The sequence below is a fragment of the Salmo salar genome, unplaced genomic scaffold (genome assembly GCF_965601325.2).
Source record: "Salmo salar unplaced genomic scaffold, fSalSal1 ptg000357l, whole genome shotgun sequence".
In the NCBI taxonomy this organism is placed as follows: domain Eukaryota; kingdom Metazoa; phylum Chordata; class Actinopteri; order Salmoniformes; family Salmonidae; genus Salmo; species Salmo salar.
In genome coordinates this window covers 859,992-872,479 of record NW_027675358.1, presented here as the reverse complement: position 1 = coordinate 872,479, position 12,488 = coordinate 859,992, and the positions used below count along the sequence as shown (strand labels likewise).

The 12,488-nt window shown below is 40.0% G+C and overlaps 1 protein-coding gene across 1 annotated transcript; it reads right to left on the bottom strand.

Annotated features, from left to right (window-relative positions):
• Window positions 1–4,125: 4,125 nt before the first annotated feature.
• On the bottom strand, window positions 4,126–11,413 carry LOC145875782 (uncharacterized). The gene is made up of 2 exons (XM_082971596.1): window positions 11,377–11,413; window positions 4,126–9,012 (listed from the first exon to the last, which is right to left on the bottom strand). Exons 1-2 carry the CDS (start codon window positions 11,411–11,413, stop codon window positions 7,016–7,018), a joined length of 2,034 nt encoding a protein of 677 aa, XP_082827722.1. The 3' UTR covers window positions 4,126–7,015.
• Window positions 11,414–12,488: the final 1,075 nt, after the last annotated feature.

The following is a 12,488-nucleotide window of genomic DNA, read 5'->3' as shown; positions in this document are numbered from 1 at the left end:
AATGGCTATAAATAAATAATGTAAAAAGTCTAAATATGGATGTAGCTATTGCATATTTCCCCTTTAACACCAAACATCAGTTCAACAACTGCAGAGTTTGTGCCTCTGTATTTAAGACAGTACTTACTAGTGTTAATCAGGGAACGGTTTCTCAAAACCATCTTATGGCTAAGTTCACCGTTAGAACCATTGGACGCCTTAAGATGCGTTTGGGAAACCGGGCCCAGATGTCCAGTTTCCTCCTCTTCATCTTCTTCCAATGTGACAGTCATCTCCCCCTCCTCCTCTTTCACCCCATAAACTGCATCCTCCTCTTTCTCTTCCTCCTCGTCTTTTACAGTAGCATCCTCCTCCTCTTTCACTCTGAACGGGTCTTCCTCTTCTTTCACTGAAACGTCTTTCTCCTCTTTCACTCTGAACGCGACTTCCTCTTCTTTCACTGAAACGTCTTTCTCTTCTTCTTTCACAGTTACAGCCTCACCCTCTACTTGTTTTTGTATTGAAACAGCCTCCTCTTCCTTCTCCTCTTTCACGAAAACGTTCAGCCACAGTCCCTCTTTCTCCGTCCAGCAGACCTCTTCTTTAGCAGGAGGAGAGTAGCTTAGTGAGCACATGGTCGGGGATGTTAGCTAGGCTAATGCTAACTTAACCAGCCCGCTAGCTGATCAATAACAAAAACACCGTAAATATGAAATTAAAACGGATAACTAACTAGACGACAGAAGTGGGTTTAAAACACAGTGGCTAATATACACTAAAGCATCTAAAGAGCTTTATTGGTTCGGCTATTTTGTCTAGCAAGCTACCGAGGTGGCTGAATAACTGTTGCTGCTGTTGAAAGAAGAGTTCCGTCCACTACATTATACGTCACACCAACAGCATTACCTTAAATTCCCAGACCGCCATCTGCTGACTGGAGTGGGTAACGCAGTTGAGTAAAATGTATACTTTATTTTCAGACAAGTTTGATTGTAGGAAGATTTTTTTACTCACCAGTGTAACAACACAGTGTGGTTAAAGACTTAGTAAGCTAGTTGTAGTCACGATCTGGTTCCCTATAAGGACAAACAGTTATGTTTTTGCATTATTACAAATGTATGAACTTATTTCTGGAAATCTTCTAAACTACCCACAATGCACTATTTCCCAACGTCATATGTATTATCAACTCTATGCTACCGAGTTTGTATGCCAGTGTAACGGTGTAATGAAGTTACATTTAAAACATTTATTTAACCTTTATTTAACAAGGCAAACCAGCTAAGGACAAATTCTTATTTACAATAACAGACCCGTGTCTGTAGTTTTGATCCCGGGTCTGTAGTGATGCCTCTACCACTGAGATGCAGGACCTTAGACTGCTGCTCGTGTGTTTACATTACATTCAGTGATAAAGGTATGGGATTCTGGGTAATCCACAGCAGATTTATGGAGAATTTGAAAATTGGGTGGTCCTGGGATAGAAATGTATAAAGTTGACATTACATCATAAAATCCACCTTTTACATCATAAATTAGCAATTTATGTTTTAGTAACTTCTGTTGTTGGTTTGGCCTCTCTTTATATGTTATTTGCCGAATCTCAGTTTTCCATGTGGGTTTTATGCTAAAGTTCCCTCTATCAAGTTGGTAGCAAACTGGAAAATGCATCTTCTTCAGGAGTGCTATTTATATCCTGATCATTCATCCACACTGCATCTTCTTTAGGAGTGCTATTTATATCCTGATCATTCATCCACACTGCATCTTCTTTAGGAGTGCTATTTATATCCTGTCACTACTGATCATTCATCCACACTGTGTGTCTCATCAATGCAGGTAATTTATGACATGTATAAAGTATGTGTTTTATAAACTCATGAACTCCAGCCAGTTTATCAGCCCGGTTCTGTTAGTTTAGGTGGATTATACTTCTTCACCACCAGAGGGGGACATCGAGTAATATTTCAGGTTAATTTGATATATTTTGATACTAAAATGGATGACAGTTTATTCTGATGTTGTGAATATGAGATTACACATGGAAACTATGTATTTATTTTATTATAGTAAATTAGGAATTATTAGGAATTGTTAAATCCACTATATGATCACAATAACTTTGACAGACATCTTGATAGTTTTTTGTTAGTATATTATAGGGCAGATTTATGGAGAATTGCTGTGGGAGTGCTATTTATATCCCGTCACTACTGATCATTCATCCATACTGTGTGTGTCCCATCATTTCAGCTTTGGAAATAAATGAACTATCCATTCATTGCTCCTTCCTGTGTTGACTCACTGACTTGAGAGACGGGACCAGGAAGGTCACACTAGGTTGATATCTAGCTCAAGCTTGCAAACGTTAACCACACCTTTCCATGTACTGTGTGATTGGGTTATCTAGAGGGAACCCGTTAGCAAGACAAGTAGGCACGCATTTTTTTTGGTCCAAAAAGAGGACATGTCCGGGAAAAAGAGGACGTATGGTCACCCTACATAATTAGATGCTATTTTTAAACTACAATGACCATAATGCACTGCGTGCCTACTTGTCTTGTCTGTGTTTATTTTACACCTGCTATGTAAAAGAGACAGAATAATGCACGATGGTCAATGCTTTCTGGGATCCTTGGGACATCCCTATCCTAAACCCTAACCTTATCCCCTACCTTAACCATTTTAAATGTCAACTTCAACGGGCTATGGACGTCCCAAGGATGTATCTCTACCTGGAAATACATGATCTAAGTGATTGATAGTTGGTATTCAGCAGTCATAAAGCCTTATTTACTTTAATGAACTACTAAAATAGTGATTTTGTCAGACAGCAGCTCTACACTTTATTGAGTGACTGATCCATTCATCCTTCCATCCCTCCTCAGCCTTCCTCTCCTCTGAAGACCCAGTGAGGGTGGAGCTCAGTCAGAGAGCTGTTGAGGGACTGGTTAGGAAGAACACTTCTACAGCCAGAGAGGTGAGAGGTCACACATGGTTTAGATGTTAAATATTTATGTCCCCTTAGCGGTTCATCACGTCAGCAAAAGGTAATATGTTCCATCATCTATGTTTATTTACATTAGTGCAAATTGTTCACTGATATTGGTGTAATTTCTCACCCCTTTTGGCTGTATGAAGTTAATTTCCCCTCAGACACACATTTGTTCTTTGATATTATGAAGGTCATTTGTGTCAAATGTACTTTTCCCCTCATTCACCCCATCTCTATACATTGCTTATGCATATTCAGTGGCCTGACTGCATCCAGACTATGTCAAAGGCCCATCCTGGTAGATCTGAACCTAATGCAACTTGGAGTGATCAGATGACAGAAGTCACATTTAGGTGCCAGGTGTAACTGAGGCCATAGATGCTCCATATCCATTACTTTGAGTGGTTTATATAATATGACTAAATGTGTTTCTGTGTTGCAGGTGCAGTCAAGAAATGGAACAGCAAGGCCACAGAACATGACATAAGCAGAGCTGTGGGAGACCACCTCAAGCCCCTGGTAGAGCCGGGGGTGGTGTTTACCACTCCACCACGCCTTCAGCAGGCTGGAAACGTGGGATTGATAGTTTTTCATACTAAGGTGGACCAATAGTTTGTTGATTGGTCAGTCATTGGGTTCATTAGTTTTGCAATATGTTCAAATCAAATCAAGCTTTATTTATACAGCACATTTCAGACATGGATGCTTCACAGGAAAAAAAATAAAACAATGAAAATAAACAGAAATATTTACCACAACAAACATAAGATTAACAACTGAAAGACAGATTAGCATTCTAAGGAAAATCCATTGATTAAAATATTAATTGGATGCAACATCCAACCCAAAATATAAGCTTGTTTTTTAGGAGGGGCTCTGAAAGACACTATGGGGGTGTCCACTAAAAGTTGACTAGTAACAACAACTGGGACCTAAAAGACACCCACCATGAGAACCACTAAATCTGCCCAAGAAGAGGCAAACAAAAGACATATCCACATCGAACTTAAAGACAGGAAGCAAACCAAAAAGGTGGAGCAACTAAAGGTGTTGACTCTCCACATGTATCAAGACAACTGGAGCACTGGGCCAGACACTCTTAAATAGAACCTGGACCAGCTCAGGTGAAACACCTTCCCACTAACGAGATGGACAAGCCAGCACAGGTGTAACACATACTGACTAACCAGGCGACACCAATATGTACCCAAGACACATTTCAGTTGAATGCATTCAGTTGTACAATCAATCAATCAATCAATCAAATCAAATGTATTTATAAAGCCCTTCTTACATCAGCTGATATCTCAAAGTGCTGTACAGAAACCCAGCCTAAAACCCCAAACAGCAAGCAATGCAGGTGTAGAAGCACGGTGGCTAGGAAAAACTCCCTAGAAAGGCCAGAACCTAGGAAGAAACCTAGAGAGGAACCAGGCTATGAGGGGTGGCCAGTCCTCTTCTGGCTGTACTGGGTAGAGAGGAACCAGGCTATGAGGGGTGGCCAGTCCTCTTCTGGCTGTGCCGGGTAGAGAGGAACCAGGCTATGAGGGGTGGCCAGTCCTCTTCTGGCTGTGCCGGGTGGAGATTAGAACACAACATGGCCAAGATGTTCAAATGTTCATAGATGACCAGCAGGGTCAAATTATAATAATCACAGTGGTTGTCGAGGGTGCAACAGGTCAGCACCTCAGGAGTAAATGTCAGTTGGCTTTTCATAGCCGATCATTCAGAGTATCTCTACAACTTCCATTTCACTTAATCATCTACAATGCTTCACCTTCTACAATATAAACATGGTGTCTACTGGCTGTCAACAATTAAAAACAAGAAAAAACACGTATTTCTAAATAATAATATACAATCAACAAATAAAAACAAGAAAACAAAATAATAATTATTTATTACACGTATAATTTTTTTAATCCTTTTTCTTTCTATAGAATCCTAAAATTCTAGCTTCTAGAACTCTCGTCTTCCTAAAACTCACTAGCTTCTAGAACTCTCGTCTTCCTAAATCCCACTAGCTTCTAGAACTCTCGTCTTCCTAAAACCCACTAGCTTCTAGAACTCTCGTCTTCCTAAAACTCACTAGCTTCTAGAACTCTCGTCTTCCTAAAACTCACTAGCTTCTAGAACTCTCGTCTTCCTTGGAACGAGCCCAAACAAAACTCATCTCCAATACGGAAAAACGTGCAGTCAAAATAAATTGGGATCCATGGCAACGCAATGGCTAAACACAAAACATTTTTGACTGCCCACCCTTGAGACAATCAGCAACCAAGTTGTCCTCACCACAGACATGTCTGATTTCAAGAGGAAACTCCTGCAATATCCATAGTAACTTTCCACACCTCACTGCGGAGCTTCTCTCTCTTTTCAGGGTTCACTAGATAGGCATGTTGTTGGATCGGGGCCCAGTCCCCAATGTCATGCTCTAGTACATTTGGGTTGGCACATCTGAGAATGATCCCTGATATTATAAAATTACATTATAAAATTATCCCTGATATTCCGTCAATATAATTGTACCCAAAAATTGTCAGTTGGTTGCATAAATCATTGATTACTAAATGTTACATTAATTGTAAATATGAAATATCAAACCAAATGTACACCCCTTTGTTAATATGTATTGGCAATAATTAACTTAATGGTGACGCATGGAATAATAAAACACGTATCTTTTGTCAGGCTGAATGTTTGAAATATGAGGTGATTTGAGTCATGCTTCTTCAGTAGTGGAATAAAGACAATTAGAATTTGAATGTTGTCAATAAATGCTGGAGTGATGTAGGATTGTTAATACAATTGATTATAGACCAATTTATTATACTGAGTCAATGTGTATAGGCTGCAAGGACGTTGAATTTAAGTTGTTTTCAAGTCAATGAAAAAAACTACATCTTCTCAACTTTCACTTTCAACTAAAACTGAATGTGTATTGGATGTTGGGCATAGTCTTATTTTCAACATCTTTTCAATTACATTTTGCTGGGTGGGATATTTTCCATGCATGGAAAGGGGTTGGAGGCAAAGGACAAATAAATAAGTGCTACCAAACATAACAAGCATTTCACAAACACTACAGTGTATAAATAAGACGCATTAAATAAAACCACAATGAGGACAAGTTTTCATTAATCATTGGGTACATCGTACGAAAAGCATCACAATTATCTTAAATAGGGAAATAATTCAAGTTCAGAATCACAACATAAAATACATAGGCATTTCATCATTAAGTCCTTTAGGAAATAATGTCTGGTGGGCTGTCTAAATCAATAACCAATATGCAGAAACAGTTTGTGATAAATTGAAAACCTAAACATAACATGTGCTATATACACAAACATCTGCCACAATAATCATATTACTTGTATTTTTTAAACAAGCACCTTATAAACTGTACAAGCACCAGAAACACTGTTGTTTTGACAAGTAGCAATAAATCACTGATATCGATTAGGGGGGAAATCAGGTTGTACGTGCTGTTGAAACTAACACAACTAAAAAAACACATGGAAATGGGAGATATATTTTACCTCACTGATTAGAGGACAACCTGCAGAAGACAGTCAGCTACATTTTGGAGTGACGCATTTAAATGTAGGGGTCCCAAAACAAAGGAACACAACACTTATTCATCGATATCATGCTAAAATCATTTGTGTGACAGGAGGGAGATGAAGTTGCACGTCCTGTTAAACTAACAGCTCAAAAACCACACGGAATCTGGGAATAATGTGTACATCCCTGGTTAGAGGACAATTTGTAGAAAACAGCTATCTACATTTTGAAGTGTTGCATTTTGATTCAAGTGGGTCACCAACGTGGTAAGTGTAACAACCCTTTCAGAGCCTGGATTTTCCCCAAGGCTAATATCCATATCATGTTGAAATCAATTGTTGAAGGGGCAAACGTTTAGGTGTCTACATTGTCCTACTACAATGTGTTAACATTCTACATTGTGAAGTTTATTTATTGATATCATGAAACAACTCCATGTATTTTCTGATATTTGATCAGAGATCTTTTATCAGATTATCTCTGGGCAGAGCTAAGAGGTTTCTCTCCTCTATGTGTTCTCTTGTGTACAGTCAGATTCCCAGAATGAACAAAACTCTTCCCACATTGATCACAGCTATAAGGTTTCTCTCCTGTGTGTATTCTCTGGTGTAGAGTCAGATTGTTAGATGCAGCAAAACTCTTCCCACACTGATCACATGTATAAGGCTTCTCCCCTGTGTGTATTCTCTGGTGTAATGTCAGTTTGCTAGATCTTATAAAACTCTTCCCACATTGATCACAGCAATAGGGTTTCTCTCCTGTGTGTATTCTCTGGTGTCTTGTCAGATTGCCAGATTCTGTAAAACTCTTCCCACATTGATCACAGCTATAAGGTTTCTCTCCTGTGTGTATTCTCTGGTGTTGAGTCAGATTGCTAGATGCAGAAAAACTCTTCCCACATTGATCACAGCTATAAGGCTTCTCTCCTGTGTGTATTCTCTGGTGTCTTGTCAGACTGCCAGATTCTGTAAAACTCTTCCCACATTGATCACAGCTATAAGGTTTCTCTCCTGTGTGTATTCTCTGGTGTAGAGTAAGATTGCTAGATGCAGCAAAACTCTTCCCACATTGATCACAGCTATAAGGCTTCTCTCCTGTGTGTATTCTCTGGTGTACAGTCAGCTGCCCAAATTGACCAAAACTCTTCCCACATTGATCACAGCTATAGGGTTTCTCTCCTGTGTGTATTCTCTGGTGTAGAGTCAGATTGTTAGATGCAGCAAAACTCTTCCCACATTGATCACAGATAAAAGGTTTCTCTCCTGTGTGTGTTCTCTGGTGTAATGTCAGCTGGCGAGATTGAACAAATGTCTTCCCACATTGATCACAGCTATAAGGTTTCTCTCCTGTGTGTGTTCGCTGGTGTACAGTCAGCTGCCCAAATCGACCAAAACTCTTCCCACATTGATCACAGCTATAAGATTTCTCTCCTGTGTGTATTCTCTGGTGAAGAGTCAGATTGCTAGATGCAGCAAAACTCTTCCCACATTGATCACAGCTAAAAGGTTTCTCTCCTGTGTGTATTCTCTGGTGTAATGTCAGTTTGCTAGATCTTGTAAAACTCTTCCCACATTGATCACAGCAATAGGGTTTCTCTCCTGTGTGTATTCTCTGGTGTAGAGTCAGATTGCTAGATGCAGCAAAACGCTTTCCACATTGATCACAGCTAAAGGGTTTCTCTCCTGTGTGTATTCTCTGGTGTAGAGTCAGATTGCTAGATGAAGCAAAACGTTTCCCACATTGATCACAGCTAAAAGGTTTCTCTCCTGTGTGTGTTCTCTGGTGTAATGTCAGCTGGTGAGATTGAACAAATGTCTTCCCACATTGACCACAGCTATAAGGTTTCTCTCCTGTGTGTGTTCTCTGGTGTACAGTCAGATTGCTAGATGCAGCAAAACTCTTCCCACATTGATCACAGCTATACGATTTCTCTCCTGTGTGTATTCTCTGGTGTAATGTCAGTTCGCAAGATCTTGTAAAACTCTTCCCACATTGATCACAGCAATAGGGTTTCTCTCCTGTGTGTATTCTCTGGTGTAATGTCAGCTGGTGAGATTGAACAAATGTCTTCCCACACTGATCACAGGTATAAGGCTTCTCTGTGTGTATTCTCCTGTGTACAGTCAGCTTCCCAGAATGAACAAAACTCTTCCCACAATGATCACACCTATAAGGTTTCTCTCCTGTATGTATTCTCTCATGTTTTTTAAGGTCTGATGACTGGGTGCATCTCTTCCCACATTGAGCACAGCTATAAGGTTTCTCCCCCGTGTGTATTCTCTCGTGTGATTTTAAATGTCCTGGAGAAACAAACCTCTTCCCACAGTCAGAGCAGCAGTGAGTTCTCTTCCCTGTGGATCTCTGCAGGTGTTTCTTGAGGTGTTCTGATCTGGAGAGACTCTTCTCTGCCTCGTCAGCATCATGATGTTGTTGAGGCTCCCCAGAGGATCCAAGATAGTCCCATATCTCTCCTGTGTGAACAACAAAGTCATACAGATGGTTAAAGGCCCACAACAGCGGTAATCCACTGTAAAAGGTGATGCCAACAGCGTAGCCATGATGTTGTACAACAACTGACATCTGTAATGAATGTAAAAATTTGACATTTGCCTTAAAATGAGCAAGAACAGTCATATTTTGTCTTGTTTTCACATTAGTAGTAACATCGATGATTGTAGGCTAGAAATAAGATATTAATGTTGTTGAAACTCTAAGCAGTGTGCCAGACAACTTTTGGTCTCCAATATAGGCCCCTTTCTGTATTTGCTAAAATTGCAGCACGAGGGCAATTTGATTGCAGAAACTCCTCCCTGCTAATGAGGAAAGCGATAGTTATGGATGTACTATATCTGCCTGGAGCAAAAATGGTGAGCAAAGATTTTAGTTTTTCACAATGTATTCTGAATGTGAATGGGGAAAATTCAGGGGAGTAACATCCATTTCCAGGTTGCTTATGAGTTCATTTCACACTACCTTGGATTATAATTGTAAGGATATTTGAATGTCCTGTTTAATATGTTTGCTAAAGCATTAAGAATTATGTGTAATTATTGAAGAACCGCGTTAATGACAGTATCCATTTGGGTGTTGTCAATAAAGTTAAGATTTTAGTTATTTACTTAACCAGGTAGGCCAGTTGAGAACAAGTTCTCATTTACAACTGTGACCTGGCCAAGATAAAGCAAAGCAGTTCGACACAAACACAGAGTTACACGTGGGATAAACAAATGTACAGTCAATAACACAACAGAAAAATCTATATACAGTGTGTGCAAATGGAGTAAGGAGGTAAGGCAATAAATAGGCCATAGTAGCAGAGTAATTACAATGTAGCAAATTAACACTGGAGTGATGGATGTGCAGATGATGATGTGCAAGTAGAGATACTGGGGTGGAAAAGAGCAAAAGAAGTATATAAAAACATGGGGATGAGGTAGGCAGTTGGATGGGCTATTTACAGATGGGCTGTGTACAGCTGCAGCGATCGGTAAGCTGCTCAGATAGCTGATGCTTAAAGTTAGTGAGGGAGATATAAGTCTCCAAAGTCAGCAATTTTTGCAATTCGTTCCAGTGATTGGCAGCAGAGAACTGGAAGGAAAGTCAGCCAAAATAGGTGTTGGCTTTGGGGATGACCAGTGAGATATACCTCCTGGAGTGCGTGCTATGGATGGGTGTTGCTATGGTGACCAGTGAGCTGAGTTAAGGCGACCTTAGCAAAGACTTGTAGATGACCTGGAGCCAGTGGGTTTGGCGACGAATATGTAGCGAGGGCCAGCCGACGAGAGCATACAGGTCGCAGTGGTGGGTGCTATATGGGGCTTTGGTGACAAAACGGTTGGCACTGTGATAGACTGCATCCAGTTTGCTGATTGGAGTGTTGGAGGCTATTTTGAAACTGACATCACCGAAGTCAAGGATGGGTAGGATAGTCAGTTTTACGAGGGTATGTTTGGCAGTGTGAGTGAAGGAGGGTTTGTTGTGAAATAGGAAGCCGATTCTAGATTTAATTTTGGATTGGAGATGCTTAATATGAGTCTGGAAGGAGAGTTTACAGTCTAACCAGACACCTAGGTATTTGTAGTTGTCCACATATTCTAGGTCAGAACCGTCCAGAGTAGTGATGCTAGTCGGGCGGGTTGGTACGGGCAGCGATCGGTTGAAGAGCATGCATTTTGTTTTACTAGCATTTAATAGCAGTTGGAGGCCACCGAAAGAGTGCTGTATTGCATTGAAGCTCGTTTGGAGGTTTGTTAAAACCTCTTAGGGATAGGGGGCAGTATTTTCACGTTCGGATGAAAAACGTACCCAAATTAAACTGCCTCCTACTCAGACTCAGAAGGTAGGATATGCATACTATTAGTAGATTTGGATAGAAAACACTCTGAAGTTTCTAAAACTGTTTGAATGATGTCTGTGAGTATAACAGAACTCGTACTGTATCTACATACTGTATCTACTAAATCCTGAGAAAAATTCAAACAGGAGGTGGGAAATCTGAGAATTGTAGTTTTTCTTTTGAATTCCTATCAAAACTACAGTGTCTAAGGGGTCATGTTGCACTTCCTAAGGCTTCCATTGGCTGTCAACAGTCTTTAGAAACTGGTTTAAATTTACATTTACATTTTAGTCATTTAGCAGACGCTCTTATCCAGAGCGACTTACAGTAGTGAATACATACATTTGTTTTGTACTGGCCCCCCGTGGGAATCGAACCCACAACCCTGGCGTTGCACACACCATGCTGGCATTGCAAACACCATGCTCTACCAACTGAGCCACGGGGAAGGCCAGTATGTATAACACACCATGCTGGCATTGCAAACACCATGCTCTACCAACTGAGCCACAGGGGGGCCTGCAGAGGGGTTTCATCCTTCTCCTGTTACTAGGCAGAAAACAGGAGCTCAGTCAATGAGTGGCCTGTCTGAGGACATGGGACTTGGTGATGCGCGCCTTTCCTTCTTTTCCTTCTGGAATGAATACGCTATTGTCCGGTTGGAAAATTATCGCATTTTTACATTAAAAATACCCCAAAGATTGATTGTAAACATCGTTTGACATGTTTCTACAAACTGTAATGGAACTTTTGAGCTTTTCGTCTATTTATTTGCGCCCCCGTCTCGTGCCTTTGGAATAGTGTTCTGGACGCGCCAACAAAACGGAGGTATTTGGACATAAATTATGGACTTTATCGAACAAATGAACATTTGTTGTGGAAGTGGGAATCCTTCAAGTGCATTCTGCCGAAGATCAGCAAAGGTAAGGAAAGATTTATAACACTATTTTGGAGTTTTGCAGACGCCATGACTTGGCGGGTAACTGTATAGCTTGCTTTGATGGCTGAGCTCTGTACTCAGAATATTGAACAATGTGCTTTCCCCGTAAAGTTGTTTTGAAATCTGACACAGCGGTTGCATTAAAAGTAGTATATCTATAATTCTTTAAATAATTGTTATGTAATTTGTCAACGTTTATGACGAGTATTTCTGTAATATGTGTGCACATTGTGTGTGAACATTTTCTGAACATCACGGGCCAATGTAAAATGCTGTTTTTGGATATAAATATGAACTTGATCGAACAAAACATACATGTATTTTGTAACATGATGTACTATGAGTGTCATCTGATGATGATCGTCAAAGGTTAGTGCTTAATTTTAGCTGTATTTCGGGTTTTTGTGACGCATCTCCTTGCTAGGAAAATGGCTGTGTGGCTTTTCTTGTTTTGGTGGTGTCCTATCATAATGTAATGTATTGCTTTCGCTGTAAAGCCTTTTTGAAATCGAACAATGTGGTTGCATTAACGAGAAGTGTATCTTTAAAATGGTGTAAAATAGTTGTATGTTTTAAAAAATTGAAATTATTAGAATTTAGTTGTTTTAAAATTTCATGCCATGCTATTTTGTCAAACAATCCCGTTAACGGGATCCTATCTCGAAGCAAGA